This window comes from Xenopus laevis, chromosome 3S (assembly GCF_017654675.1).
Source record: "Xenopus laevis strain J_2021 chromosome 3S, Xenopus_laevis_v10.1, whole genome shotgun sequence".
Lineage (NCBI taxonomy): Eukaryota > Metazoa > Chordata > Amphibia > Anura > Pipidae > Xenopus > Xenopus laevis.
The window spans coordinates 58,018,517-58,046,510 of record NC_054376.1 but is presented as its reverse complement, the minus strand read 5'-3'; the positions used below and the strand labels follow the sequence as shown (position 1 = coordinate 58,046,510).

The 27,994-nt window shown below is 37.0% G+C and overlaps 1 protein-coding gene across 3 annotated transcripts; it reads right to left on the bottom strand.

The window, feature by feature from the left end:
* Positions 1 to 12,432: 12,432 nt before the first annotated feature.
* duoxa1.S (dual oxidase maturation factor 1 S homeolog) lies at positions 12,433 to 26,247 on the bottom strand. 3 transcript variants are annotated; one of them, XM_018255524.2, is made up of 8 exons: positions 26,162 to 26,232; positions 24,780 to 25,029; positions 20,748 to 20,913; positions 19,590 to 19,647; positions 16,783 to 16,917; positions 15,925 to 16,138; positions 14,761 to 14,969; positions 12,433 to 12,983 (listed from the first exon to the last, which is right to left on the bottom strand). In XM_018255524.2, the coding sequence occupies exons 3-8, from the start codon at positions 20,886 to 20,888 to the stop codon at positions 12,820 to 12,822; spliced, it is 921 nt and encodes a 306-aa protein (XP_018111013.1). In that variant the 5' UTR covers positions 20,889 to 20,913; positions 24,780 to 25,029; positions 26,162 to 26,232; the 3' UTR covers positions 12,433 to 12,819. The 3 variants fall into 3 exon arrangements, with proteins under 3 accessions (XP_018111013.1, XP_041444266.1, XP_041444267.1); XM_041588332.1 differs by lacking the exon at positions 24,780 to 25,029 and having other exon boundaries at positions 26,162 to 26,247; XM_041588333.1 differs by lacking the exon at positions 16,783 to 16,917.
* Between the last annotated feature and the right edge of the window lie 1,747 nt (positions 26,248 to 27,994).

Sequence of the window (27,994 nt, the reverse complement as noted above, 5' to 3'; positions counted from 1 at the left end):
TACACAAATGTGAAATTTGATAAATAACCCCCTTACTGTTCCATCACAAGTCCCATATGCATGAAGTTTCCAATGAAGTGTGCTCTAAACAGTGGTGTAGGCAGGGCCGGACTGGCAATCTGTGGGTTCTGGCAAATGCCAGAGGGGCTGCTGTAAGTTGCCATAGACAGTCACTATTTATTGGGTTGGTGGGGGGCTGCTTGGGCCTCTGTGTACTTGGTGTACTTGGAATGCCAGGACCTACTGTGAATCCCAGTCCAGACTTGGGTGTAGGGTATGTGTTACTCCTAGGAATTCACTATGAGCAGTATCTTTAGATCTTTTAAAGGAGAAGGAAAGTTGTATCCCACTTGGGGGTGCCACAAGTTAGGCACACCTAAGTGAATGTATTTACTTACATGAAACCCAGGGTCAGTGCTCCTATCAGCTGAAAACTGCACCAGCCCCGGCTTATTTTGTTCTACTGTGCATACTTCTGCCCTGGCAAATTTGAAGAAAGAAGAAGTAGGAAGAGGATTGTTCTTTGGTGCTCACTGGAATAACCCTGGGCTGGTGCAGTTTTCTGCTGATAGGAGCACCAGCACGGGGTTTCAGGTAAGTAAATACATTCACATAGGGGTGCCTAACATTTGGCAACCCCAAGTGGGATATGTTTCCTTCTCCTTTATGTTTCCTATGTGCTGTTGCAACAGCAGGCCTATTACTTAATAGGTGTGGTTTAACCAAGATATCCATGCATTCGATGAAAGATTTGTAACTAAAACTTGTCTCTGTAATAAAAATATATGTCTAAGTTGTTAAGTGCAAATTAATTTATATTATATTATCAGGTATACTAATACAGTGATGAGATAAATTAACATTCTGATAATTATTTCAATGTAATCATTAGATCAACTTGATTTAATAAAAAAAAAAAAGGTTCTCAGAAGTTCCCAACACCTCTGCACTCAGTAGCCAAACTATAGTAGGACTCGATGTGCAGAATCTTCTAAAGTAGCTCTATGAGGCAACCATTCCACATACTGTAATATGTATGTTCTCATTCCTGCTGGGTGAACTCTACCATTAAAGGGCACGATTACCCTGAATTTTTTACCCCACCAGAGGTGCAGAATGATAGAACGTGTGTGTGCCTCAACATGACCACCGACACCAGGAGCCAGAACACTACTTCCTGCTTTGCAGCTCCCTTGGTTTCCACATGGTTACCAGGCAGTAACCAATCAGAGACTTGAGGGCAGGGCAGGGCCAGGCCAGCCGCCCCCCCGGCGCATACCACAACAAAGGGGAGAGTGATAGAGGGGAGGGAGGGGTGAGCGACGGAGGGGAGAGTGACAAGCGGTAGCAAACATTTTTTATTTTGCACAGTCTATCTATTTACCTAGTTATTATTTTTACACCGAACTGTTACTTTAGGAATGGTAGGGAGGCTAATGAAACCTTCAAGCATCATGCTAGGAATTTTCCTATTACAGTATTTGTGAATTCCATGTCATTAGAGCTCTGTGAATCCAATTCTTCTAACCCCCTGACTTGAGAAAGTGTATAACCCCAGTCCCGATTAAAGGAGAATTCAACCTTGATTAAAAAAATCCGTTGAAACAGCAGTGGCAGTGGCAGTGGCAGAGGCTAAAACACCTCAGTCAGGGAACTGCTGGGAATGTACAGACTGTGAATTCAACACTGTGGCCTGATAATGCACAGTCACCTACACTGCAAAACTGTGCAGCTAGTTTATATGTTTATATGCACTGTCAGTGTCAATACTGCTTCTGCTGACAAGGGACACTCCATTAACCTGATGCTTGATACAGGTTCAGCTGTTTCTATACTAGCAAAAGGATATTTTCTTGAAATACTGAGACTGGTCAGTTACTTAAAGGATCCAATCCCTGTGCTTGGTTGCTTGCCAGTGACTGTACAATTTGAATCAAATACTGCAAATGGTGACTTTTACATTGTGAATAAGGGTACTGCTATACTTGGAAGGGATCTCTTTGCTGCATTAAAACTACAATTAGTTGATGGTCTCATTACTACAGCACCAGTGCCTGCCACACAGCCAGTGTCTAAAATGTCACCACAAATGAACACTGCACTGGGTTGTGCAAATAAATTTGTACACAAAGTTAAAATGGATGCCGATGTGGTAACTGTGATTCATTCTTGTGTTATTTGTCAGAATTGAGACAAAACAGCTTTCACACATACACCACCACTTCAGCCAGTACCATTTCCTGATTCAGCATGGGAAAAACTTGCTATTGATATTGTGGGTCCTTTTGCAGATGCTCATATAGACTGTAGATTTGCTATAACCTTGATATACTTTTACAGTAAATGGACAGAAATTGTATTTGTTTCTCATATAACATCAGGCATCAGCTACAGTAATAATATTTCTGTCTGTTGTGTAATGGCTGCATGAAACTGCTAATAAAGCACTGTTATACTCTACTCATCCTTGGCTACCAAAACATAACACCTGTGTCAACAGAGCTCTGCTGTTCAGATAAATACATATTTACAGGTTAAAAAAGACCAAAGTCCAATTTCAACCCCTCCAAATGAAACCCAGCACTGATACATACACACGCTCACACTGGGTCGAGTCCATACACTCACATAAACTATGTATACCCATTTCCTCTAGTCTGAAGGGGTGGCCTCTGGTACGGTGATCCTCTTTATGGGTAAAAAGGTCCCCTGCTATTTGTCTATAATGTCCTCTAATGTACTTGTAACATGTAATCATGTCCCCTCTCAAGCATCTTTTTTCCAGAGAAAACAACCCCAACCTTGACAGTCTTTACACATAATTTAAGTCTTCCATCCTTCTAACCAGTTTAGTTGCACGTCTCTGCACTCTCTCCAGTTCATTTATATCCTTCGGACTGGAGCCCAAAACTCCCCTGCATACTCCAGGTGAGGCCTTACCAGGGATTTATAAAGAGCCAAAATTATGTTTTTCAGCTTATGCCCTTTTTTTTGCAAGGCAGAACATTTTTGCTTTAGTGGCCACATAATGACACTCAACAAAACTCCCAACAAACTGCCATTTAGTGTATAACTTGCATTTATATTTTTTTTGCCAAATTGCATAACCTTACATTTATCAACATTGAACCACATTTCAAACCCACACACACAAGCACCTCAGCCCCAGCAAGGCACAACAACCCTTGCTGTTGCTGTAGCCTTGCTGGTGCTGAGGTGCTTGTGTGTGTGGGTTTGAGCTGGCACTGGTGGAGGTTAGATGCTGGAGAGAAGAGGGAGCCGGCTCCACTGGGGGTACCATTGACACGCAGCAGATTGAGGAAACTTCATAGCGGAAGTGAGCTGCTGGGGAGCAGAGACATGCGCAGTGGACTCTAAGGGGAAGATTTATCAAGAGTCAAATTTCGAGTTTATGGGAGTTTCTAAAAACTCCCATCAATTCCCATAAACTCGAAATTCGAAAAAAATTGCCTACTGAAATGTATTAAAAATAGAATTTTTTAAAAATTAAGGAAAAAAAAAATAAGATCGAGCTGCAAATTCTATTAGAATTTTTTCATTAAAAAATGTTTTTTTTTTTTCAAAAGTCCACCAACGACTGCAAGTTGATTGTAGGAGGTCCCCCATAGCCTAAAACACAATTCAACAGGTTTTAGATGGCGAATAGTCAAATTTGAATTCTTAAAGGGACAGTACATGATAAATTTCAAATTCGAAATTGTTTTTTTTTTTTAAAAAAAATTCAAATCGAATTTGGACTATTCCCTAGTTGAATTACGCTAAAATAAACTCGAAATTCGAATTTAAAAATACAAATTTTCAATTTGACCCCTCGATAAATCTGCCCCAAAGAATCTGCCCCAAAGAGATGCTGGAGAGGCGCAAGAGAGCCACACAACCGATGCGAAGCTGCCCTTGTTGATTTGAATGCGGATTTTAAAGTGGATTCATACTATACGTTTGTGAGTGCAATTTTACTTGTTTATTAAAAGATAGCAAATGCTTCTACACATGTCACTTTCTTTTGCCCACGAAGGAGAAAGGAAGTGTTGGGACTAATGACGGAATGTCCATACTTGATATATGCCATTAATCACCTGTTGTCTGTGAGTATAATAGACCACCAGAACCACCGCGGAATATAGTGTGAGTATTAATTATACCCCACTCTCTCTCATCATCCACAATAAGCACAACGTTTGATGTGTTATTTCTCACTATTCACCACAATAAAAGGCAATTTTTGGGGTGCACTAAGTTAAGTGGCTTTAAACACTTGTTTGGTGGCAAACTAATTAAGAATACTACACAATATTATTTTTCAGTTTTTTCCCCCCCTCAGACATGTTTTTGAGGTATACAGCGATTTATTTTGAAACTGTCGTTTTGTTTGGAGGCAAAAGAGGGCATGACAAATTGCTGCCCAAAATTACTAACCACCTGCTGCAGTCTATAAAGATTTACCTTCACATCGAATGAATGATCATTCGGTGCCATCCCCCGACCTGCCACTAACCATTCAGATCAAATAAAGTAGTATAAGAACAGATGAGATTTTCTTCCCCTTACAGCAATCATATGAAAGATAGGTCCGACAAAAGCTCTCACTGATATCATCAGATGGGCAATACATGCTGAGATATTATCGGTAGCTGACAGAAATATTCTAACCTGTCCGATTGTCTGAATGACCGATCGCCATGGCATGAAAAATGTCGGAACTCTCCACACATGGCCCGAAAATCATACGAATCAAAAATTCGTACGATTAAATCTTTGCGTCTCTGGCCAGCTTATGTTAGAAAACAAAAGCAAAGATCTGATTGGTTGCTATGGGCAACATCTCCAGCGATCTCTCCAGATATTTATCTCCAATGTTAGTAAACAGGGGAAAATGTAATAAAATTCACAAAGCGCAAAGCTTACGAATAAGTTATTCCCCTGGAAAGCACTGGGATACTTGATCAGATAAACTGTTTTGTGTATGAGATGATTCTACATCTGACAGGATAGGACTGCAAAGCTATAAAACTATTTTCATTCACTACTATTGAAGAGTTATCACTGTTTAGTCAAGAGCCAGACTGCACTAAACAGAGAAAACAGAAAAACAAATATAATGATCATAAGTATTGGTGACAAATATAGAGTAGTGAACAGTTAATAATAAATATTTAGTAGTTTTCGCAACAGTATCTATGGATCAGTATCAATGTACCCATAACTTCTTAATTAATTTGATTGCTATATGCATCTTATGTGTCTAATTTTATTTATCAAGTACTACAAGGATCATCACTGTGCAATCTTACAATATAAAAAGTATACACTGGGAGGAGAACCCTTATGATAAAATACAGTACATATGTAGAAATATACAGAGATTAAGAAATGAAGTGCCATGTGATAAGTGAAACAGTATGAAGGAGATCCTTGCCCCATAGAGTTTACAATCTAAGTGAAAAGTGAGTTTCTCAAGTTGCCTCACTGGTGCAGCGCCCCTGCAGATAAGGTCCCTTATCAAGTTCTTCCACTAATACCTCAGTACATTCATCCTATACAGGGAGTATTATCCAGCTGAAACAGGGGAGAGCCTCCCCTAAACTGTTGCCACAAAGTAGAAAGCACAGAACTGTCAATGTCACACACGTTGTACACTTTGGCTTTAAGTTTTGCTGTTAATAGATTAATGAATTATTGGGCAGTAAATGTTTCAGCTGAAGACAATTTTAGAAAGGGTGTCTGGATATTTTTGACAAAAATGTAGGGAACTAGGGAAAGCTAGAACAGCAGCAGCAATGGGAGTGATATGAATACTACTGGACAAGATAGGGTATAAGAATTACTGTTCATGCAACATGCTTTCTAGCCACTTGATGTCACTGTGATACACCTTAACTTGTATTTCTATGACTATCCCTAGAACAGGCCATAATTATAGAAACATTAAAAAATAAAACTACATAATACATCTCTAATGTATTATGCTATAAACTCGACTGTGTCAGTTCAGTCAAATCCCAAATACATCAAAAGATGACCATTGACTAGTACATATTTTATTGCCTTTTAATGTATTTCTCCTATCGTTACATCCCCTGATGTATTACCCACTATGTTCACTAAGCTGTAAAAAAACAAAAGTCTAAGTTCTAAAACCACTATGTTCACACTAACTCCCAACCACAATGTGGCTTAATTTACAAAAAAATCTAAAAAACAGAAATTGTAAGTGCTGGAGAAGTCAAAAAAAGACAAAATCGTGTGACAAATTGAATTGTGCAATTCTTTTGAATTGTTGCCTGAAAACCTTGAATTTTTTTAGTTTTCAAAATAAATCAGCAGCCTAAAACTCTCAAACATGATGAAGGCAAAAAACATCTTCCAATTGTAAAAGGGACATCTGCCATTGACTTTTACATGATTTAGACAGGTTTTAGCTGGAGTATTTTCAGATTTTTAGCAGCTTTGGAGCATAATAAATCAGATTTTTACCCTTAAAAACTCAACCAGAAAAATTTGAGGCTTAATAAATAAGTACCAGGCACTTTTATACAACTACAGCCTGGGGCACAGATACATATTAAGTCAGCATTCACCTGTCTCACTGATTATATAATACACTAAGTACTGAGTCTGTGCTAGGGTTGTTGCCTTTTATAGGAAAAGGTAACTACATTGCTATCTCTGTTGTCTCTGTCACAAGCATGGTAATATGCCAGCCAGGTGTTTCTAGGAAACTGAAAGCCAGTTATAATGATGAGGTAACATAAGAGCAGGAAATTATATTCCTAGTTCGATCAAACAGTATCAGGAATTAGGCATAACACCTTCGGGGCATTAAATATATGCTATTTTGCAGGAGCAGTGAGGTGAACTCATATAATGTATGACCAGTCGGAGGTTATAAGCATGTGGCTTTGCTGCCCACGTTTTATTCTGGTTTTGTATTTTACACTTTCTTTAATAAAGTATCATCAGGACACAAGAATCATACATCATATGGCAAGCAGAGACATATATGTAAAGTCAGAATATAGATTTATATCACAGTTACTTGAAAGAAAAGGGTATAATGAAGTAAAAACAGCATTGTGTTTCCACATTATCAAGACGCTTTTCTGTTTTTCTCTTCCTTAGGGGTAATGGCACATTCTCTTTGCTCTTTCTATTACATTTTATTGTAAAGATCAAATTTATCTGGCTAGTTTTTCATAATACATACCAGATCTAAGATGATTAAATGAATATTTATAATAAATAATGGAAATATGTAAAATAATAGAACAAAAAAGAGGAATATGGTGAGCAGGGTGTCTTAAAAGCCCTGGTTGCCACTGGTGGGCTGGTTGGGCTGATGGGAAGTAATATACTATCATTATTGGGGTCATGATCCCTACTGATTACCTTATACTTCTATAGCCATAGTATGGGGGAAAGGAAGAAAAGCCAGTATTATGCCAGTTTATATGAGTAGACTGACACTTAAAAGAATTCTAGCACACTGCTCTATTTGGCTGCATTCGAATTGCAGAACATAGGGAGAATTAATTATAACAAATGCAAGAATTCCATATAAAGGTTATTTCATGTCAGGGATTTGTACATTTTAATGCTGGACATTTTTAACAGCCTGATGGTCCGTTTAGTTATGAGTTGCAGTGATGTCAGGGCCCAATGTTCTTGCCTGAACAAAGGTAATTACTTTCTTTCTTAATGAAAGGAAAATTTGGGAGGAGGTAGAATTGCAGCTTCCCTAGAATTTCTGTTTTACTAATTAAGGTTGGGCTTCTTGCTGTGACTTGTTATTTCCTGAGCAAGCGAGGACGGGAATATGTATATAGCAGATATTTATTTAGGTGCATGTTCACACATACACCCAGTGCTTACACAGAACACCTGGAGCAAATTATGACCTATACTGGAGCACTAAGTTGTATGAATGACACTCCTTTAGCATAGATACTAGCTCACAAACATCAGTGTGCTTTTAGGCAGCAGTCACAGACTGCCAACACCAGGCAATTCCTTTGCTGTAGTAAGCAACATATATTTAACCTCAGTGTTTTCAATGCCCCACATAGTAGCAGGGACCAGAGCTAAGTTACAGAGATAAGGCACTGCAATTTCCCCTCTTTAATACTGACCTACTCTACGTTATAATAAAACGTGCTCACATTAGCTGATGGGATAATAGGGCAAGGTAGTGAGGAGACCTCAAATCAAATTGCGAGAATCTGTGCATTGCAAACCAATTTCTTATCAATCTATGTTTCACATCAATCATACTGATATAATGTGTTTTGCAGGAAGGGTTAAAGCAATAGCTTAAAAGTGTAATAGAAGCATCTGAGCAAATAGTGCACCATTTTGAAAAGAATATTTTAAGAATATTTTAAAAGTAAATAAAGGTATGGGATCCGTTATCCGGAAACCCGTTATCCAGAAAGTTCCGAATTACGGAATGAACATCTCCCATAGACTCCATTATAATCAAATAATCCACATTTTTAAAAAGGATTCCCTTTTTCTCTATAATAATAAAACAGTAGCTTGTACTTGATCCAAACTAATATATAATTAATCCTTATTGGAAGCAGAACCAGCGTATTGGGTTTATTTCATGTTTACATGATTTTCTAGTAGAGTTAAGGTATGAAGATCTAAATTACGGAAAGATCCATTATCCGGAACACCCCAGGTCCCGAGCATTCTGGATAACAGGTCCCATACCTGTAGTAGGAAAATATTAATAAAATGGCCACTGACTGATATAAAAGCAATAATGTTCTATATGGATTTAGCAGTTTATTCATGTTGTTTTGTCCTGTTTTTAAATATGAAATAAAATTTCTTTTTGTTTTCAGTAATTTAGCGCCCTCTCCTGTTAGATATATGTTGTAACATTTTATTGTTGATACATTTAGGGGGAAGTTTATTAAAATCCAAGTTTTAAAAACACAATTTTTTCGGAGACGAAAAAAACCTTGAATTTTTTGTTTTTTATTAAACCCCGATGCTGTTAAAAGTCTGAATAAAAAAGTATTCCATCTCAAACCTTCCGAGGTCATGTAGAAGTCAATGATAAATGTCCTGTTTACAATTGGAAGATATGATCTGCTCTGGGTTTCATACAATAATCTGATTAATTTGTTGTTTTTCAAGCGTCAAATTTGAAAAAAAGTACAATTCTGATTGATGGGGGGGGGTGCCAAATTTTAATCACTTCGCTGATACCCTGGGCCGGTGTTCCTGTTAGAAGTCTGGTTCAGGGTACTTGCGAGGAAGCGATTCCTTTCCCCCTTCTCCTTTCTTCATAATCCTGAAGCCGATCATCCAAAGTAAAGTGAAAAGCTGGCCTTTTGTTAAAGTCCAGCTTTTAACTCTACTGCACGTGCATACCCATGCAAAAAAAGAATGGTGGAAGAGGATCGCTTACTAGCACGTACTTGGGGCCAATGCAGTTTTCTGCTAACAGGGGCACCAATTATTAGGCAAGTGATTACAGTCCTTGGGGGGGGGGGTGCCCTAGTGTTTGGCACCCCCTATTCATTTAACTTCTCCTTTAAATACTTTTGCATTTAGCTGGCTTAACCTCAAACCTTTAATGCAACAAAATGCAAGTTTTAGAAGTAAAATTTAAAATTTAGTGGTGGGTCCAACTTTCACTTTTTTTCTTTAACTTACATTGTCTCACACAGTGTGCAGAGAAAAAGAAAAGGCTGCAATCTGCCATTGACTTTGCACTTTGCACATTGCATGTTGAATCTGAAGAATGGCTGCAGGACTCTGCGATTCTTGTCAAATCACGCAGACCTGTGACAAACTCTTTGAATCGAGCCCTGCCTGTGTTATCTCCCATATACTCCATTTTATTCAAGTGATTCAAAATTTTAAAACAAATTCACTTTTTCCTCTGTAATAACAAAACAATACCTTGTACTTGATCCCAACTGAGATAACTAATCCTAATTGGTGGGAATCAATCCTACTGTATTTAATGTTTAAATTATTTTTTAGTAGACTTAAGGTATGGCAATCCAAATTACAGATACTTTACTCAGAAAACCTCAGGTCCTGAGCATTCTGGATAAAAGGTACCAAACCTGTAATAAGGACTGGGCTAGCTGCGCCTCCTGATGCTGTGCTCCATTCCTCGCATCAGATTGGGACATGCAAGGGGAGACCAACGTTTCACCGCTGTGCCACCACTCCCGTATACAGTACTGCATACACAGGTGCAACTCTTTGAATTTAGGAAGCACAAAGCGTCATTCCTGAGAGTGATTGATATTCCATTGATAAAATGGCCCGCATTTTCAAATGAGCCCTCTTGTAGAATATAAATTTCCTATTTGCATCAGGTGTAGTAACCTATAGCCAGAGATGTTTGCTTTCAATCTGGTATACCACTTGTAGGAAGGATCCAGGTTAAATAAAATGGAGCAATGCAAATATAACCTTATTTTGCCACCAATATCAGATCAAAGGCCCTGAATCCCCTTTGCTAAATGAAAGGGTATTGAGAATTTCTCTCAATGGCAGTGCCTCCACCTAGTGGGATCCAGGAATACAGCTACGGGTGGCCCTACTAGGGACAATGAACACACACAGTTGCAGTAAAACTGATAAAACTTTATATAACTGGCAAAGTGCAGAATAAAATGCAATTACACATCAATAACACCCCTGACCTGGGGAACCCATGTGGTCTTCCACACTCCACTCCTGGTGGATGCGCAATCACAGTCCGAGACCTCTTTACTTTCCCCTGGTAACGCTACCTGCCCCCTATACCTCTCCTTTGGATTAGGGATGTCGCGGACTGTTCGCCCGCGAACTAATTCGCGCGAACATCGACTGTTCGCGTCCGCCGAATGTTCGCGAACGTCGCGCGACGTTCGCCAATTTGGGTTCGCCTTAGCTGGCGCTTATTTTTGACCTCTCACCCCAGACCAGCAGGTACATGGCAGCCAATCAGGAAGCTCTCCCTCCTGGACCACCCCCACACCCCCTGGACCACTCCCCTTCCATATATAAACTGAAGCCCTGCAGCGTTTTTTCATTCTGCCTGTGTGTGCTTGGAAGAGCTAGTGTAGGGAGAGAGCTGTTTAGTGATTTGAGGGACAGTTGATAGTAACTTTGCTGGCTAGTAATCTACTTGATACTGCTCTGTATTGTAGGGACAGAACTCTGCAGGGATTTGAGGGACATTTTAGGTTAGGTAGCTTTGCTGGCTAGTAATCTACCTTCTACTGCAGTGCTCTGTATGTAGCTGCTGTGGGCAGCTGTCCTGCTGCTGATCTCTCATCTGCTGACTGCTGCCTGTAACCCAATAGTCCTTGTAAGGACTGCTTTTATTTTCTTTTTTGTTTTTTTACTTTGCTACCTATAAGAGCCCAGTGCTATTAGTCTAGCTGTGTTGGGGAGTGGGACTGGTGTGCTGCTCCTAGTAGTTCAGCACCAACCAGAGTAATTTTTTTTTTTTAATATACATATATATATTTTTTTATTTTACTTATCTTACTGTTCTTTAACGTGTCCAGTGCTGTTTGCTGTTCTTCATAGTAGTGCACCAATAGTAGTGCACTTGCAGGCATTGTTTGCCCAGTGTGTTCTTCAAACAACTGCCACCTAGCTGTGTGAGCTTGTTCACATTCTGTCTAAATATCAATAATAATACCGTCTCCAGAAACACCACCTGAGTGACGTTTTCCAAGCAGCAATAATATATTCCGTATCCACTGCTGTAGTGTATACGTTGACCTTGCAGGCATTGTTTGCCCAGTGTGTTCTTCAAACAACTGCCACCTAGCTGTGTGAGCTTTTTCACATTCTGTCTAAATATCAATAATAATACTGTCTCCAGAAACACCACCTGAGTGACGTTTTCCAAGCAGCAATAATATATTCCGTATCCACTGCTGTAGTGTATACGTTGACCTTGCAGGCATTGTTTGCCCAATCTTTAACCAAGTGCCACCTAGCTGTGTGAGCTTTTTCACATTCCGTGTCCAGAAACATCACCTGAGTGACGTAGTGTGATTTCTGCCCTTTACAGCACAAAACGCAGCGCTGTGTCAACAATGTATTTTTCAGATACATTTTTGCCCTTGATCCCCCTCTGGCATGGCACTGTCCAGGTCGTTGCACCCTTTAAACAACTTTAAAATTATTTTTCTGGCCAGAAATGTCTTTTCTAGCTTTTAAAATTCGCCTTCCCATTGAAGTCTATGGGGTTCGCGACATTCGCGAACCGTTCGCATTTTTGACGCAAGTTCGCGAATATGTTCGCGAACATTTTTTCCGCCGTTCGCTACATCCCTACTTTGGATACAGGCAGTAGCTCCCATGTAGCAGGCATATGATCAACACCTGTCCTCACAAAGGGGAATTGCTTAGTAAAGCCATGAGAGAGCCACAATGCAGTACTTGCTGCTTAAAGTGCTTTATTACAAGACATGCAATATTTAAAAAAGAGAACTGGATAATGGCTGTTTTTATAATGTATATCATGTAACTATATTTATTACAGCTTCAAAATCACTTAAAAATCATCTCGTTCAAGTAGCTTTAAGCTTCTCTATTCTTCTGTACTTCACACAAAAAGGGTTCTTTTCCAGAGCAAAGTAAAAGCTTTGCTTTATAACTCTGAGTGTAGTTTATTTATCTCAAGGAACTGATGGATGCTTTAACTTGAAAATAGTGGGTCAAAAAAGCAAAGTACATGAAAGATCATCTTCTAAAGGAAATCCATCTGTCATATGTCTGCCCTTCATAAAATAATGTGCAATTGAGCCTCAAAACTGGTAACACAATTCATAGCATCTCATTTAAGCTTAAGGCTGAATTGTGTTCCTCTTCATTTTCTGATTTATTTGAGAGGTCCTCTTCTTCACCATAGCCAAAGATAAGCCGGAGAACCTTTGGCTGTTTTTTATATAAAAATAGAAGTGCCACGCTAATGATGAGGCAAAGTAGTCCTGTAACAAAAACAGAAAGAGTGCTGTCTTATAGCCATTTTCATATATTCAATTCTGAACATTATTATAACATTGAATTAAATTAATTAACACAATGTAGCAGGTGAACTCTGCAATTCAAAAGCTTTTTAACAAAATACTTTTTTTTTAAAACCTTACCTTCAAGCCTTTTTATCTTATTATCAGAATTGGTCAAGGGGGGAGGTTGTGTGGTGGAAATCGGCACTCAAACCCCACTCTTTACTCTTCCCTTTCCATTGTATCCCGCACTGGGATTCTCAAGGGGGCCAGGATTTGTCTTTTGTGAGGTCTAGATAGTTCTTTAATAGATATGACCAGATTTAAAAATCGAGACCACAGTCCTGGTTTTCCTGCCTTTCTTTGCTTTGTGGTGTCCCAGGGATAGTAATTGCAATAGTTAGAAAGTTTTGGGACAACTCCACCTTCTTTTATATAAATTTTCCTACTTCTATATCAGGTTGAGTTGCTGGGTAATTGATTTATCGTTAATTAATTTGGTTCATATATTTATTCTTCACATATTTTTCTAAGTCCTATGTTGGACTAGTACACTTGCACTAAGTACCTCAATTAATTTATTTTTAACACCTATGCACTTTAGGCAGTGGATAAATTGTAAACGAATTAATTGGTAATTAATGAATTGGTAGAATTAAATTGATTTAGTCTGCCCTTCTTAATAAAGTTAATGAATTAGCACTTTAATTAAAAACTATAATTCTGTAACTTACTTATTAATTTTTAATGAATTGATATATTCACTATTTATATTTTTAAGATCACGTAACCATACAGTTAAGGTGTAATCTCTTTCAATTATATGTATTAAGCAAGTTGATGAATTTTATTTTTATAAATGTACCATAGGATTATTGGTTAGAAGAGGGGTTCTTTCCTTTCCTTTTTGTTATTACAAAGCTGCACTGATTGAATCAGACCTCTCTGTCTACCGAAGCAATAAATTAGTATTAAGGGCATCTTCTCTTTCAATTAACAATGTAGCAGTGTATCACTGCCCCAATGTTTCCTGCATATATCTTGTTTCATGTTTACTGATAGGCACCAGATGGCAGTAGCTGATGCCTTTAAGAAGAGTCAGAATGCAATGTACAGATTTATAGCTGTTTAACTAAAAACTGCCAGGAAGATGTATAGCAATGCTGTGAGTAGAACTTCAATACAAGACCTGGTTGGACATTTCTAAATACCTATATTCTAGTACATAAGTATTTATTGCCAAAAGAATCTACCTGACAGGAATAAGGAAAGTGATACTAATTGGATAAAGGACAGTGCTATATATTGTAAATATAATAAAATACATTTTGAGTTACAAATGAGATGGGTGTTTGTGTGAGTGTGGCCACTAAATCCCCCCTCCCAATAAGAAAAGCCCTATCTACTACCCTAGATAGTCCCCCCTCCCTACTTCCTACCCGTATAGTGCATCATTCCAGAAAGGGTCCTTGGACAGAATGCTCACTTGCAGAGTAGCAGAGCTCATGGATGGCATCTTCCGGGTCTTTGGTCTTCTTTTGTAAGGGAATGCCATATTTGGCTCATGCACAGTTGGAGCAGTCCAGTATTTGTACCAACTGAGCATGTGCCAAAAATTTCATGAATTGCCAAAGGGAAGGAAGAGGATCCAAAGATCCGAAGTTTTTTTTCATTGGGGGAGGTTAGTGGAATTGAGTAAAATGGTTCTCTCTATGAATTTGGCTTATGAAGCTTGTTTCCGCATGCGTTTAAAACTTACCTGTTATTAAACTCAACCAATAGGAAACCCCAAAGTGAGTTTTCAGAATAGAATTTCCAAACTGAATCTTACACACCGGTCTCACACTGGTAAATGATATCAAGGAAACTAACATGCAGACGGCAGTTACAAACAGCATGCAGATACCATACAGAATAACTGGCATGGAGAAGAGCACATTGTATAGAATCCATGAACAGAATGCCACCCTGTGATAGAAAACAAGAATTAAATATATATTAGCTCTAAAATTACCTCTTTATTATTTTCAATTAAATGGTAATTTGACTTTATATATTGACTAGTATTAAAGAATCAAAGAATATGTAATACAGGTAAGGGACCTTTATCCAGAATGCATGGGACCGGTTAATGGATATTTCCGTAGTTTGGATCTTCATACTATAAAGGGGTTATTCGCCTTTGAGTTAACTCTTAGTATAATGTAGAGACAATTTGCAATTGGTTTTCATATTTAATTATTTCAAGTTTTTGAGTTATCTGCATTTTGCATTATAAACATTAAATAAACACAATAGGCTTGTTTTGCTTTTAACAAGGAATAATTATATTTTAGTTTGGATCAAGTACAAGGTACTGTTTTATTATTACAGATAAAAAGGAAATAATTTTTAAAAATTGGGATTATTTTATTATTAACTTTCTGGAGAATGGGTTTGTGAATAACAGATCCTATATTTAACAGCTTTTTCACATGCATCAAATTTTTGGAGGATTTTTTCCAAAGGATGAAGCAAAATATAATATCAGTATTTTTTAAAATAAATCCTAAATAATAAATACTGGTAACTAGGAATGCACCAAATCCAGAATCTCATTCCAATTTGCATATGCAAATTAGACTAGGAAGGGTTATCGAGAACCACACACTTAAAAAATTCTTTACTTGTTTGTATCACAAAAAGTCAAAAGATTTTAAGGATTTGGATTCGGTTTAGCCATGCATTTGGATTCATCCTATATTCTGCTGAAAATGGCCGAATCCTGAACCGGATCCTGGATTCTGTGCATCCCTTCTGGCAATTGATCAAATTCCAAAAACAAGACACAGATACTATATAGTAAAAAACACATTAATTTCCATTGTATTCTTATTTTACTAAAATTCTGGGCAGTCTGCTCTTCTACTTTGACAAAACGTACCACATTAGTCCTGATGAATAATATGTTGAAATGCAGTACTGATAAAAAAGTCCACATGGGCTGTTAAAGGTGAATTTTTCAGCAACATATAAAATTGGGTATGGTAGTCCTCTTTCTAAGCCATCTTTATAATTATTGTCAAACTGGTTTGCAGAAGCCCAGGCAAATTCCTCATTGTAATTTATGGTCTCATTAAGTTGGTACTCAGGGTTTCCTGTAAAGAAATTGATCTTTTTCATTTGTATGGCAAACTGGTGAGTTTTTAATGTCTCATAGCAAATATGTGGACCTATGTTGAGTCATTTAAAGTGGTCTTTACTGCATTTATAAAACAGGTTGCTATGGGGATCGAAAAGCAATGTCATTCCTGGAGTACTTTTGTATTTCTGTTTTCAACACATGGCAGAGCATCTTAGAAACAAGTTTAACCAGTCTTAGGAATGCTAAAGCAATCTGTAGTGAAACTTTGTGCTAGTAAAATGCGAACATACATGTTAATTTCATTTGAATGCGCTATATTATTATACAATTTTGAGTATACTATAATGCAGTTGTAAGAAAAGGGGAACATTTCTTTTATAGATCAGTAGGTTATCAAGAAACATATTTATAAACGTGTCATATATATTACACCAAAAGCCAATGGTATTTTTTATATGCCTTTGTTTGCCCTGTCTGCTATACAATTGTTCTGTAAAAGCCTAACTTAGAGATACTTAAGGGGTTATTTATTAAAACTTGTTTTTTTTGTAGTCAGAACAGAAGAAATGTGAGTTTATGAAAATGCATTTAATTGCTCTTAAATATATTTATACTTTAGTAAATAAAGTTACTGAAATCATTATACTAAAATCTTACCTATGAGAGTGATGTTTACCCCTTTTAGGCCAATCCAGAGTCCAATGCTGGCATTTAACATGGAATGGCTGAAAGACTTGTATACAGTTGTAGCAGTGATGGTTCCCATCTCCCAGTCACTAGTGAAATTAACAGCTAACATAAAGCAGGATCAGTGATTTATGAAATCATAAATAGCAGATAGACATCATATCTGTCACTTCTTAACAATATAAGTGAATAAAACCAGTATAAGCACACCGATGTAGTGGCGTAAAAGTATTTTTTCGCCAGAAAATTCTCAAGGGGCAGGAAATATCCCTTAGCACTTTTTTTTTTTTACCCATCATTCTTTGCTGACAGGAGAGAGATCTTTAACTATTGCTCACAGGATGTTTTGGGTTCTGTTGCAACAGCAGCAGTTTCAGCTCAGAGGCTTATTATTGGTAGCGGGCATCACAGTCCAAGGATTCGTCAGCCTCTACGCTTTTTTGGTTTCATTGTGATTGGCTACATTAAACTGTGCATTTCTATGTAGCAAAGAGATTGACTGGTATGATTTCTTGTTCATATGATTCTATTAGCAGAAGGGTTTATATGATGCAGACATGTTTGGTATCACTCTGGTAATGTTGTTGGATGGTATAATCATCAGTCAATAAAGTTTATGAGTTTTTAAGATGCATTTCTGGCAATAAATGTCACAAATGTCACAGTAAAAATTGCCATAATAACTGCCATAAAACAAGACTATTTTATAGCATAAATATTCGCAATAACGAAATTTGTCGCTAAAATTACCGCTAACGTAAGCTGGTTCGTTAACGTAGTTACCGCAAGTGACCGCAATGACTTCTGAGCGCATCGCTGTTTATTAAACTTAGTCGCTGCGAATATTCTGGCGGAAAGCGTTAGAAAAACAACTTGTGAATTATGGGACACTGGGTACAGGGCCGGGCCAAGCCGACCAAGCACCCTAGGCAACCCAGCCGGCCAGCCACCCAATCGCACGCGCACAGACGAAGCCGTGTGCGCGGCCACGTGTGTGCACTTGCGCCTTTGCAGCCGAACGTGAGAGGCGGAGGATGGGAAGGGAGACTAAAAGAGAGGAGGGGAGGGGTGAGCACCACAGGGCAGCAAACAGGAACTAGAGTTATACACAGAGGCGCGCAACCTCGCCTCAGGCGGCACGATGGAGAGGTTTCCAGGGGTGTCAAAAAGCCTCTCCTGGTACCTTTAAGAGCTGAATTTCCAGTTTTTAAACCAGAAATTCAGCTTTACTAATGCAAGAGAGCGTAATTGCGCTCTCCGCATTAGAGTTCCTGCCTCCCCTCCCAACGGGTAAACCGGGAGGGGGGGCAGCATTGTAGGAGCCGCCTCAAACAGTGTTTTTCTCTGAATCGGCGCTGGTTATACAAAAGACTCTTTTACAGGTACCTGCCAAGCACCCCCCCTGTTCTTGCGCCCTAGGCAGGTGCCTCTTCTGCCTCCCCTAGTTCTGGCCCTGACTGGGTGACTCAAGCAGCAATTAAATGTTGAGGAAACTCTCCTAAAACATGATACATTTCTCTCTGCGAAAAGAACTCAAACATATAGATTGTGATATGGAAACTAAATATGAAACACAATTTGCAAGATGTACAGTACACTAATGAAACTTACACAGACTAAAGAAGCAATCTAGATTTTAACTCAGAAATACATATAAGAACATACTTTGCTAATCTGGAATCCATGTTTGGTCAAACAGGAGAACCACAGATAATGCAGAAGCATTTTATTAGCATTTTCACTTTAAAAATTTAAAAGTGAGCTCATATAATAACCCTACAGGGAAGGTCATCCTAGTTCGCTCTGATGTACACTGTAGAATGTATTACGTTTAGGCAGCAGTTAATTAATTAGCTTTGCAGCATGTTGTAACAGTTTAGTTTATGGGATCACCTATCTAACAGATACTGGAGGGTTGCGTCACTATTTCTGCATAGTATATCACAGACATATATTTGATGTTTAAATACAATTGAGTTATTTTGGGCATGTGTTTTTTCCTCTGCACTTTATTTCTGTACCTTTTTCTCTCACTGCAGTTGGGACCCACCATGAGAATTGTAGACTGCATAATATTTGGGTCTTTACTTGACTCAAAATATCTGATTTAAAGCCTGAAATTAAGTTTTTAAAGTCATATTTAATTTTGTAACCTCTGCAAAGGCTGGGTGTTCACTCACATTTAAGACAAGAAATCTGTGTTTGTTTTACATCTTCTCCTGGTTTTGTCTATTAATCATTTTAATAACACTGGATACTCTCTGGGTGCACTGTGTTACATACAGTGTCATCAACCAACTTTGTGCCACAAGAATTGTCACAATCCTGTAATTATCTGACCATTTTAAGGAGGCCACTACCATGTGTTACACACTGAAAAACTAGTGTGCAAAAAATGTTTAATCCTCGAAATCTCACGTGTGCACACACAGTACAAAATCCTTATAATTGTATTAAAATAGTAACCACCCAATACCTTTGACTTGTCAAACTTGATGGGTGACATATTGATGGGTATGCTTGCTAGCATTACATATTATTCTGTAATTAGTCAATACAGTGACTCATGCCATCTTTGTCCTTCCCTTCATTTTTCCATTTTTTTTTTAATTTTTTAAGATAGGGCTATTCTTTAAAGCTATTGGCTTGATAGTGAGAATCAATATGGAGGATCTTGAACTTGTCCTGAATTACAGAAAGCACCATATCTGACTTGCACTCAGTAGTGTTCAGCAAACATTAATTTACAGCAGTTAACTTATCCAAACCCTACTTACCTAAAATTACAGAGCCAATAAATAGACTTGATAATGTTCTCAAAAGCCAAATTGATCTCTGTAAGACATCACATTAAAACAGATGACATTGCATTAGTTACTGGAAATTTCCATAGGAAGAACTACAAGGAACTTGCATGAAAAAAGCACCCTCAAGCAATATCCAAGGTACTCCTTTTTCATTGTAACTGTATCTATTTTATTGTCTATCATGGTCAAACATGAGAATAAAAAATATGGTTGCAGAAGAAAAAACGAAAATGAGGTAACTGATTCATGTTCAAAGATGAATCCCCCCCAATTTTTAAATATTTTAGTATTTAAAGAATGTGAATTGAGAGTATAGACTCAGTATAAATATTAAATGATTTATCAATAAAAGGAACTTTTTAACTTAAACCACTTGATAGACTATACCTGAAGTATTTAGAGAGCAAAGATTGCCACTAGCGAATAGACCATTTAGTCTTTCAAACTTCCATTGTTCCCATTCTAAGTACCATTCAGAATAATGGACATCACTTCACTAGTGTAAATAAACTGCATTTGCAGTTATGTTCTGTGTTGTTCTGTTAAAAAAAGTAATTAGTCTAAACTTTTATTGTATTTTGTGAATTTGTTTTATTGGTCTAAACTTTTATTGTATTTTGTGAATTTGTTGAGAGACTGGCAAGTATATTTAAAGACATATTTTGCTTTTGCTTCTAGCAGCCTTGAGTAACTGACTGGCTGGAAAACGTCAGTTCTTTGATTTTATTTATACAGCAGTATTATAAAACCAACCCTATGAGCCTGAAATACTAATATGTGGTGTTAAATTGCCAGTTACCAATGACAACCAGAAACTAGTTTTGATCAGACTACTTTGAATTACAAATAGGCCAAATCCTAGTGTTTTTTGCAGGATTCAGTTTGACTAAACACTGCTTGAAGTCATTTGACTTTAAAGTGCTAGACAACTATATATGGTTTTTAGCTTCACAGATAAAATAAAACAAACATTTTCAGATCTGAATATGCAAATTAGGGTTTGCAAAGCAAAATCTGTTGTGGAGACCCTAATTAGAAAATCAAAACAAAGTTTAACTCCAGCTATATCACTGATTGATTTACCCTTTTGTTTGTTAATTTTGTTTTTTTTACTGACCCCAGACTTACTGATTTTCCTCTGATTCCAGGAAATATTATGATAAAAGTACAGGCTGTGACAATGCAGATTATAATTATTTCAATGATTTTGGTGTCAAACTTGAAGGGTGTCCTGGACTGAGGATAGAATGGGAAGATGTTGGCCTGCATGGTGCCTTCCTTCAGTTCAAAACACCTAAACATGAAAAACAGGTTAACTGGTTATGGTTATATTAAAAACACAATTTAAATAAAATAAAGAAGCTGTGAAGGGGAATTAAGGGGTACTGTAGCCCACATTAAATAACTTATACCAACCAATCAGATTGTTTTTAAACTGATGACCAGTAAATGCCACCTTCTGATTGGTTGCTATATGTTACTAGATATGTTTTAAACTGTAGACCATTTACTACATGTCTTCTTTACTTTTCAAACAAACTTAATACCTACAGGTGACATCTGACCAAGAACCAACAACAACAACATGTTTCATGATCTTTTTTGTTTATATGATAACATTCATGATTGCTGTGCACTGGAACAACAGCAGATGGAAAAAGTAGGTAAATGAATCATAATAGATTGCTTCTGTAATTAACTATTCTTTGTTTAGAAGATTATTTTTTAATGTAAATATTGTTAGAATATTTTGAAAAAAAAAATTCTCAATTCTAAGTGGTAGTATATTGTACATGTATTTATTTTAAGATTTTTTCATGCATTCTATAAAAAAAAGTTTAAAGTTTAGCAACTATTACACATTTACCTATTTTAGGATAGAGAATAAGACAATTTGCTTTGGGCTTTGCTTTCACTAATAAGCCATAAAGCCAAAATGTTGATCATAAAATTGGTTACAGTTATAGTGGACACATATACAAACATGATGAAACGTGCATGGATCAGCCATAATCCCAGTGTTTAAAATAAAAAGACATAAGTACACCCTGACCTAAATGTTCTTATATAAGTGTGATCATTAAACCTGAAAACCAGAAGAATTGCTGCAAGCCACTCAGAAAATAGCAAAATAGAGCAATGCCATAGTTAAATAATCAATAATACAATCCAAGAATTAAAATCCAGAAAAGAAGTAAAGCAAATACAAAGAACCCATTCACTGCTACAGAAAAGTCAGAAAAAGACTAAATATACAAATATTCAACTTGTGTCCAAATTGGGCCAATGCTTAAAAACAAAACAAAATCATAAACGTTCCTTTTAAATAGTTTTACATATATGCAGCTGTACCATTTAGTTACTAACAATATAACATTGTCTAATAAAACATCACATGCTGACTCTTCACATGTGGGCAGTAATGTGGGCGAATGTGGGCAAATTTGACCCGTTTTGCTTCACAGAAAATTAGCAAAACAGTGAAAATCTGCCAAAGTGCATTTATATAATCCTTGGAGAGTTAGATAGAAAAAAAGAAAAGTGGCGCTTTTTTCACTGTACAACTACACATCTCAGATGTATGCTGCTAACTATAGACAGGTGGTAAAAGAAGTGAGTACACAGCCAGGTAGTAACTCCCCCTAGTGTCTCTGTAGCAATGATGTAGTAAAAGTCCACATAAGAATGTAGTTGAGAGTTCACACACTTTTATACCAAACAGTAATTTGTGTCTGGAAATGCCCACGTATGGTCTCAATGCGGTTACCTTGACAAAAGAAACCAATAATGGTGCAGTAAATAAATACATGCAGGCTTTATATCCTTGCTTGTAACTACTCACAAGAGATCCATGAACTTCAGGGTAGAACTCCACAGGTGATTTTACCCGCGATACCTTCCATTCCGACGCAATGAGACTATGAGGATGCGTTGAATCTAATGTAAGTAATGCAAATGTCGCATGTAGAAGCTGATTGCATCCGACGTGACATGACGACTGTCAGATAGAGATGCAACATGCAGCATTAGCACCCGACAGTCGTGTTGTGTCGGATGCAACCAGCAATTGTATTACAATTTGTATTACTTACATTAGATTCGGTACATCCCACGTGATGGCTGCGATTTGTCTCATCACCTCGGAACGGAAGGTATCGCAGGTAAAATCACCCATGGAGTTCTACCCTTAGGTACATACTCTAGTTGTAATCCAGGTTGATCTCCTCTTCTGTCTCTCCCTGCTACTCTCAGGCACTCTGGCTTCCTGGTCAGCTGGACACACGTTCTCACTACCCACCCCAACACCCTGGCCACCAATGGTTTTTTAACTTGGTGGGGCTGGCCTCCAGTGATTTTTTAACTTGAAGGGGAGGAGGCCTGTCCAGCAATGTCACAAATTTATTTGGTGACTGCTTTGATTTTTATTGCAAGGGCTGCTTTTTACTCCCAGTCCAGCCCTGATAGAACCTATTACTTATATTAAATTTCACCCGGTAGTGTCTATATTCATACTTCACACAGTAAAATGTATTATATGCTGTTCTTACTTGATCAGTTTCTTTAACATTACCAGAGAAAGGAACTGTGTTCCGCAATTTGTTGCCCATCAAAAATACCATATAATTTTTCCCATTTTGAAAATTTTTTGGCAAAGCGAAATCCATCAATATAAGCCAATATTTCACAACATCAAATATGATACTGGTTTCAAAACAAGTGTCATGCTTAAAGGGGTTGTAAACCTTCCAAACACTTTTCAGTTGAGTTGTTTTCAGATTATTTCTGGTGAACAGACTTTTTTAGGTGCTTTCCTTTTATTCATTTGTTATTGTTTTCCAAAACTGAAGTTTAATGTTCCTGTCTCTGGTGTTTCAGTCTGGAAGTTCAGTGATCCAGGTGCAGATTCTGAACTGTTACAATTTGCTACAAGAGTCGGCGACCCCCCCCCTCCCAGAGCTGCTTTAGACGGTGAAAAAAGAAACACTTCAATTTTAGAAAAACAATCACAAATAGAAAATAGAAAGTAATTGCAAAAAGTCTTTATTTCTGGTGAACTATCTGAAACCAACTAAAAAAAGTTTTTGAAGTCAAACAACCCCTTTAAAACAAAATATTTTGAAAATTGGATATAATTTAGATCTAAAGCTTGATGGAAATAAAGTCACGAACGACAACAAGCATAAAATCGATGGAGCATTTTCTAGATGAATGCACCACAGTAGAACTTCCATTAGCAATATTACATGACAGAAGCTGATGGACTAACATAAAAAAATAAAATTAGAAACCACAGTTCCTTAAACTTTCAGGCAAACGAGAATAAATATGTTGGTGCACTTTTTTTGAGTTTGATGCACCTGTGACTCCAGGATGTATCTAGTGTAGCCTGAGTTCAACCTGAGAGTTTCAGAGAGACAATTATCCTTCACCCCACCCAGTTCAGCAGTAGAAAAATATATAATATAAAAATATCGGTCAATAAAAGTGTCCAGAGCAGCCATGGAAACTTACACACAGGAATATCTAATATCGAATTCTTTTTTGTGTGACCTGTTTCCATTTTAGAAATAAGTAAAAATCTTATTTGTCCTTTTTTTGCTGGTGTCATTAATTTCTGAATGTTGCCTTTCAGAACCCTAATCTAAAGCCCTACTCGTTTGTTGCATCAAATATATTTAATCACCCCTGTACTATAGAAAAGCCTTTGAATACAACGTTGGAAAGTAGAAATTGGTCAGTCCGTGTACTCTTTAGTTTCAGTGGATCTTAGGCATTTCTTTATTTTTCACTTGTAATAAGCCAGAGATGTTCTATTTGCTAAAACATTTAGCTTTAGCATCAAAGGGTACCAACTTATACTTATATAAATACTTTACTTATGAGTGTGCTTTTAATTTTTTTCCCATTAAATATTAATTTGCCTCGTGTGGAATACATGCAGCATTTGCACATGGCATTAACACAGAACTGATAGAACTGATAAATTGTATAGAGGCAGTTTCTGTACAAGGATCTATACCTGTCTAAAACAATGAAAATGAAAACAATGTCATGGCAATTACCTTTAACTGGAGACAGAAATCTGGAATTTAATACGGTTAATAAAAACCATGGCTGATCTTTAAAATTGAAATTATTACTCTAAAGAATGTCCCTTACCTTGTTTTGTCTCTCGGCAAAGCCCCCGTATAGTTGCAGACTAGTTGTGACCGTAATACTGAATGAGCCTTTTCCTGTTCTTGTTACTGAAAATTTGTGAACTCTAAACAATGAAACTTTTTGTGCAGTCTACATGTCTGGAGCTGTGTACTGAAGTGAGTAATGCATCAGCCCTGCCTCTCTCTTACAAAACCAACTGGCTGGCCTTACATTTAGAAGAAATATCTTCGGTTTCACACGATGCAGAAAGCTGCAGGGACAAGAAACAGAGTCAATTTTTTTAAGATTAACACCACTTGCAAAACGTGAGTAACTTGGCATCTTCCTTTTCACAGCTTTTTTGGCAAATAATAAATGAAAGGTTTAATGTTTAACAAAACGAATGGGGTTTTGCAACTAAACAGTAATAAATGCATAATTAAAATAGAACTAAATAATGAGCAGGTGAGATTTATGAATGAATTCTTTCTTAAGAGTGTTAATAAGAGATTCAATACAAAACTGATTCATCATTAAAAGTAACATTATACATTTGAGTTTGAAATTGGTATTGTACGTGTTGATAACGTCAAGCCATTTCAGCCCAGGGGACTTGGCTTTGAGTCTTACCATGGTACTATCTATATATCCTTCTTGTTTGAGTTTCCTCCTAGCATTCTGGTTTCCCCCAAACGCAAAAAACAATGATAAGTGGTTTTATTCTGATATATGCATGATATATCAGAATAATTCTGAATTATTCTGTGTATATGCATGATTGTGCATCTGTTCATGAATGTATACATGATGTATGGAAATCATATTGCAATCCTCACTAGGGCAGGGAATGACATCACTGACATACCCTATACAGCACTGCAGAATATGATAGTACTAAATACATAGGGATAAGTAATGAAAATGATCTGTTCTTTGCACAGGTTTGCAAAAAGGATTTAGAAAATCAAATCAAAGGAGGGCTTGAAAAGTACACAGTACTCAGTTGAGTAGTATGTGCAAAAATGTGGAGGAGTTGATGTTAGAAGATCATTTTACACTATTTTATACAGGGGAAAGTAACAGTGTGAGAAACGCTAGCTCTGTGGGTTACAAACATCAGGTGACATTCGTAGAAGAGCTGATATCATATTCTGCAGAGGAGTACTAGACAGTAGGCAAAGATTTGTAATTTACAGAATGATATGTCACTGGAAAATGTGAGAAGACCATGGGAAAAGATCTGAGATCTTACAGATTGAGGTGACAATGCATTTGATCTTCCTGCTTTTTTAGACAATTTAAATGTATTATATCTTTTCTCTGCCATCTTCCACTCTCATTCTTTTAAACAGTAGCTGCTTTCTTTCCTGCACCTTATCAATCTCATGTCTTTGTTCACATACCTGTATTCTGTTTAATTTTTGAATCTTCCATATCACTCTTCATTCTCCTGTTTGTTCAGCCAGAGAATTTCTTATTAATTCCAGTTTAATCTGTGACTTGGCTTGTTTCTGCTTGGGGAGGAGTTTAGTATATTGTGATAGTTATGGGAAGGATGTGTGTTCCGTAAAGGAACTGCTGCAAAAGTAGGCTGAAATATATCTAACTTTCTTTTATCTTTCAGGGTAAACCTTTTGATATGAAACATAACATTAATGGTGTTAAGGAGTTACTAACTAAGATGATAATCACAGCAAGCTTTCAGAACATTTCATTTTTCAAAGCCGATTATAAAAAGGCTCTAATATACATACAGATAAGATGGCAAAAATCATTTAAGCCTTGGATTTATGGCAAGATACCTACATATGAGGCCGATATCTCAATTTTCATTGGATGAGGGAGAAAACACAACATATGCATGACTTTTTCCCCAAACACATATTCTAGTACATACTCAGTACTAGCTTGTTTAAGAAAGAACTCCAACAGAATAATTATGACTTCATTTATCACAGACAAAAACTCATACAGAAGTGAAAATCACTTTGTTCCCTTCATGTTCAATAATGCTTAAAATCTAGAATGTTTTAATAAACAGGGAAATAAATAAATAAAGTTGCATAGAGACAATTCACCATTGACTTCTATAGAAACTTGCCAACTTTCACTTCCTGAGTTTTTTCTTGTGACTTTTCTGTATTTATTCTGTATTGTATTTTTTTTAAAGTTACAGTTATTTGAGGTTATAAAAATTATTCTCAAGTATATTCAAATGTTTCTAAAACCATAAATATTTATATTTTCAAGGTTTTTTGTCAGAACCGAGAAACTCAAAAATAATAGGAGGTCATGATGTATATCATTTTATCAGATTTATCCTGGCCTTAAATTTTCAATATATAATTTAATACAGTAGATATCAGGAGAGGGGAAAAATTCACTTTTAAAGTGGAAGTAATTCTTGGTGAGCACACACTCCAGCAATGTACATAAAAAGTTAACGATATGGGTAGGTAATATTCCCTTGGAAATCCCCTCATCATGCGGTATAGATGTGAAGAGATCCTTCACATCTAATGAACACAGGAAGAAAGGTTCAGTAGGTATTTCTTCTTTGTCTAATCTGGTGAGAAATTCAGTGGTGTCAGTTAAAACAGTGATATATTGCATAAAATGCCCATGTGGGATGGCCTATGTAGGCCAAACCACGAGACCTATTAAAGTTTGTTCGAATGAACATAAATCGATAATAAGAAATTATAAACCTGCTACTTGTTCTAGACCTGCTGAAGGTATGAGGGAAGGTGAGATAAAGGATAGAAAAGAGAGGAAAGAAATGTTGTTAGTAAGAAACTTTTTTGCCCATGGCCACCAGGTGGCGCAACTGCGCTGGCAGATATTAGAGCGGGTGGTTACCAGGCATGGGCATGATATTAAAAAGCTATTGCACCAACGAGAATGTTATTGGATTTGGCTCCTACAGTCCAGGCAGCCTAAGGGTTTAAACGAGGAGTACAACTTGACATGTTTTTAAGTAAATTTGTTATGTCTTTTTTTCTTTGCAGATAATATTCCTCAATTTATGACAGGGATAGGTATTGTACGCCCTTTCCCATCATCTGGTAGGGTAAGATTTACTGACCGCAAATAATTCTATTTTTATACCTTTTTACACTTTTTGTATTTTGTGCGCTCATTTTTTGCCTATCCTCTATTGTAAGTGAATTTATGGACTTTGGTTAGTTTGGTATCATTTCACTAAAGGACTTTAATTTTTTCGGAACTTTTTTACT

Excerpts from the sequence above, each read along its gene's own strand:
- duoxa1.S (XM_041588332.1), bottom strand. The coding sequence starts at position 20,888 with ATGCAGGCCAACATCTTCCCATTCTATCCTCAGTCCAGGACACCCTTC. Across the intron at positions 19,648-20,747 it reads CTGGAATCAGAGGAAAATCA|AGATCAATTTGGCTTTTGAG; the intron begins GTAAGTCTGGGG and ends GATGTCTTACAG. Across the intron at positions 14,970-15,924 it reads TATTCATCAGGACTAATGTG|GGTGGCATTCTGTTCATGGA; the intron begins GTACGTTTTGTC and ends TTTCTATCACAG.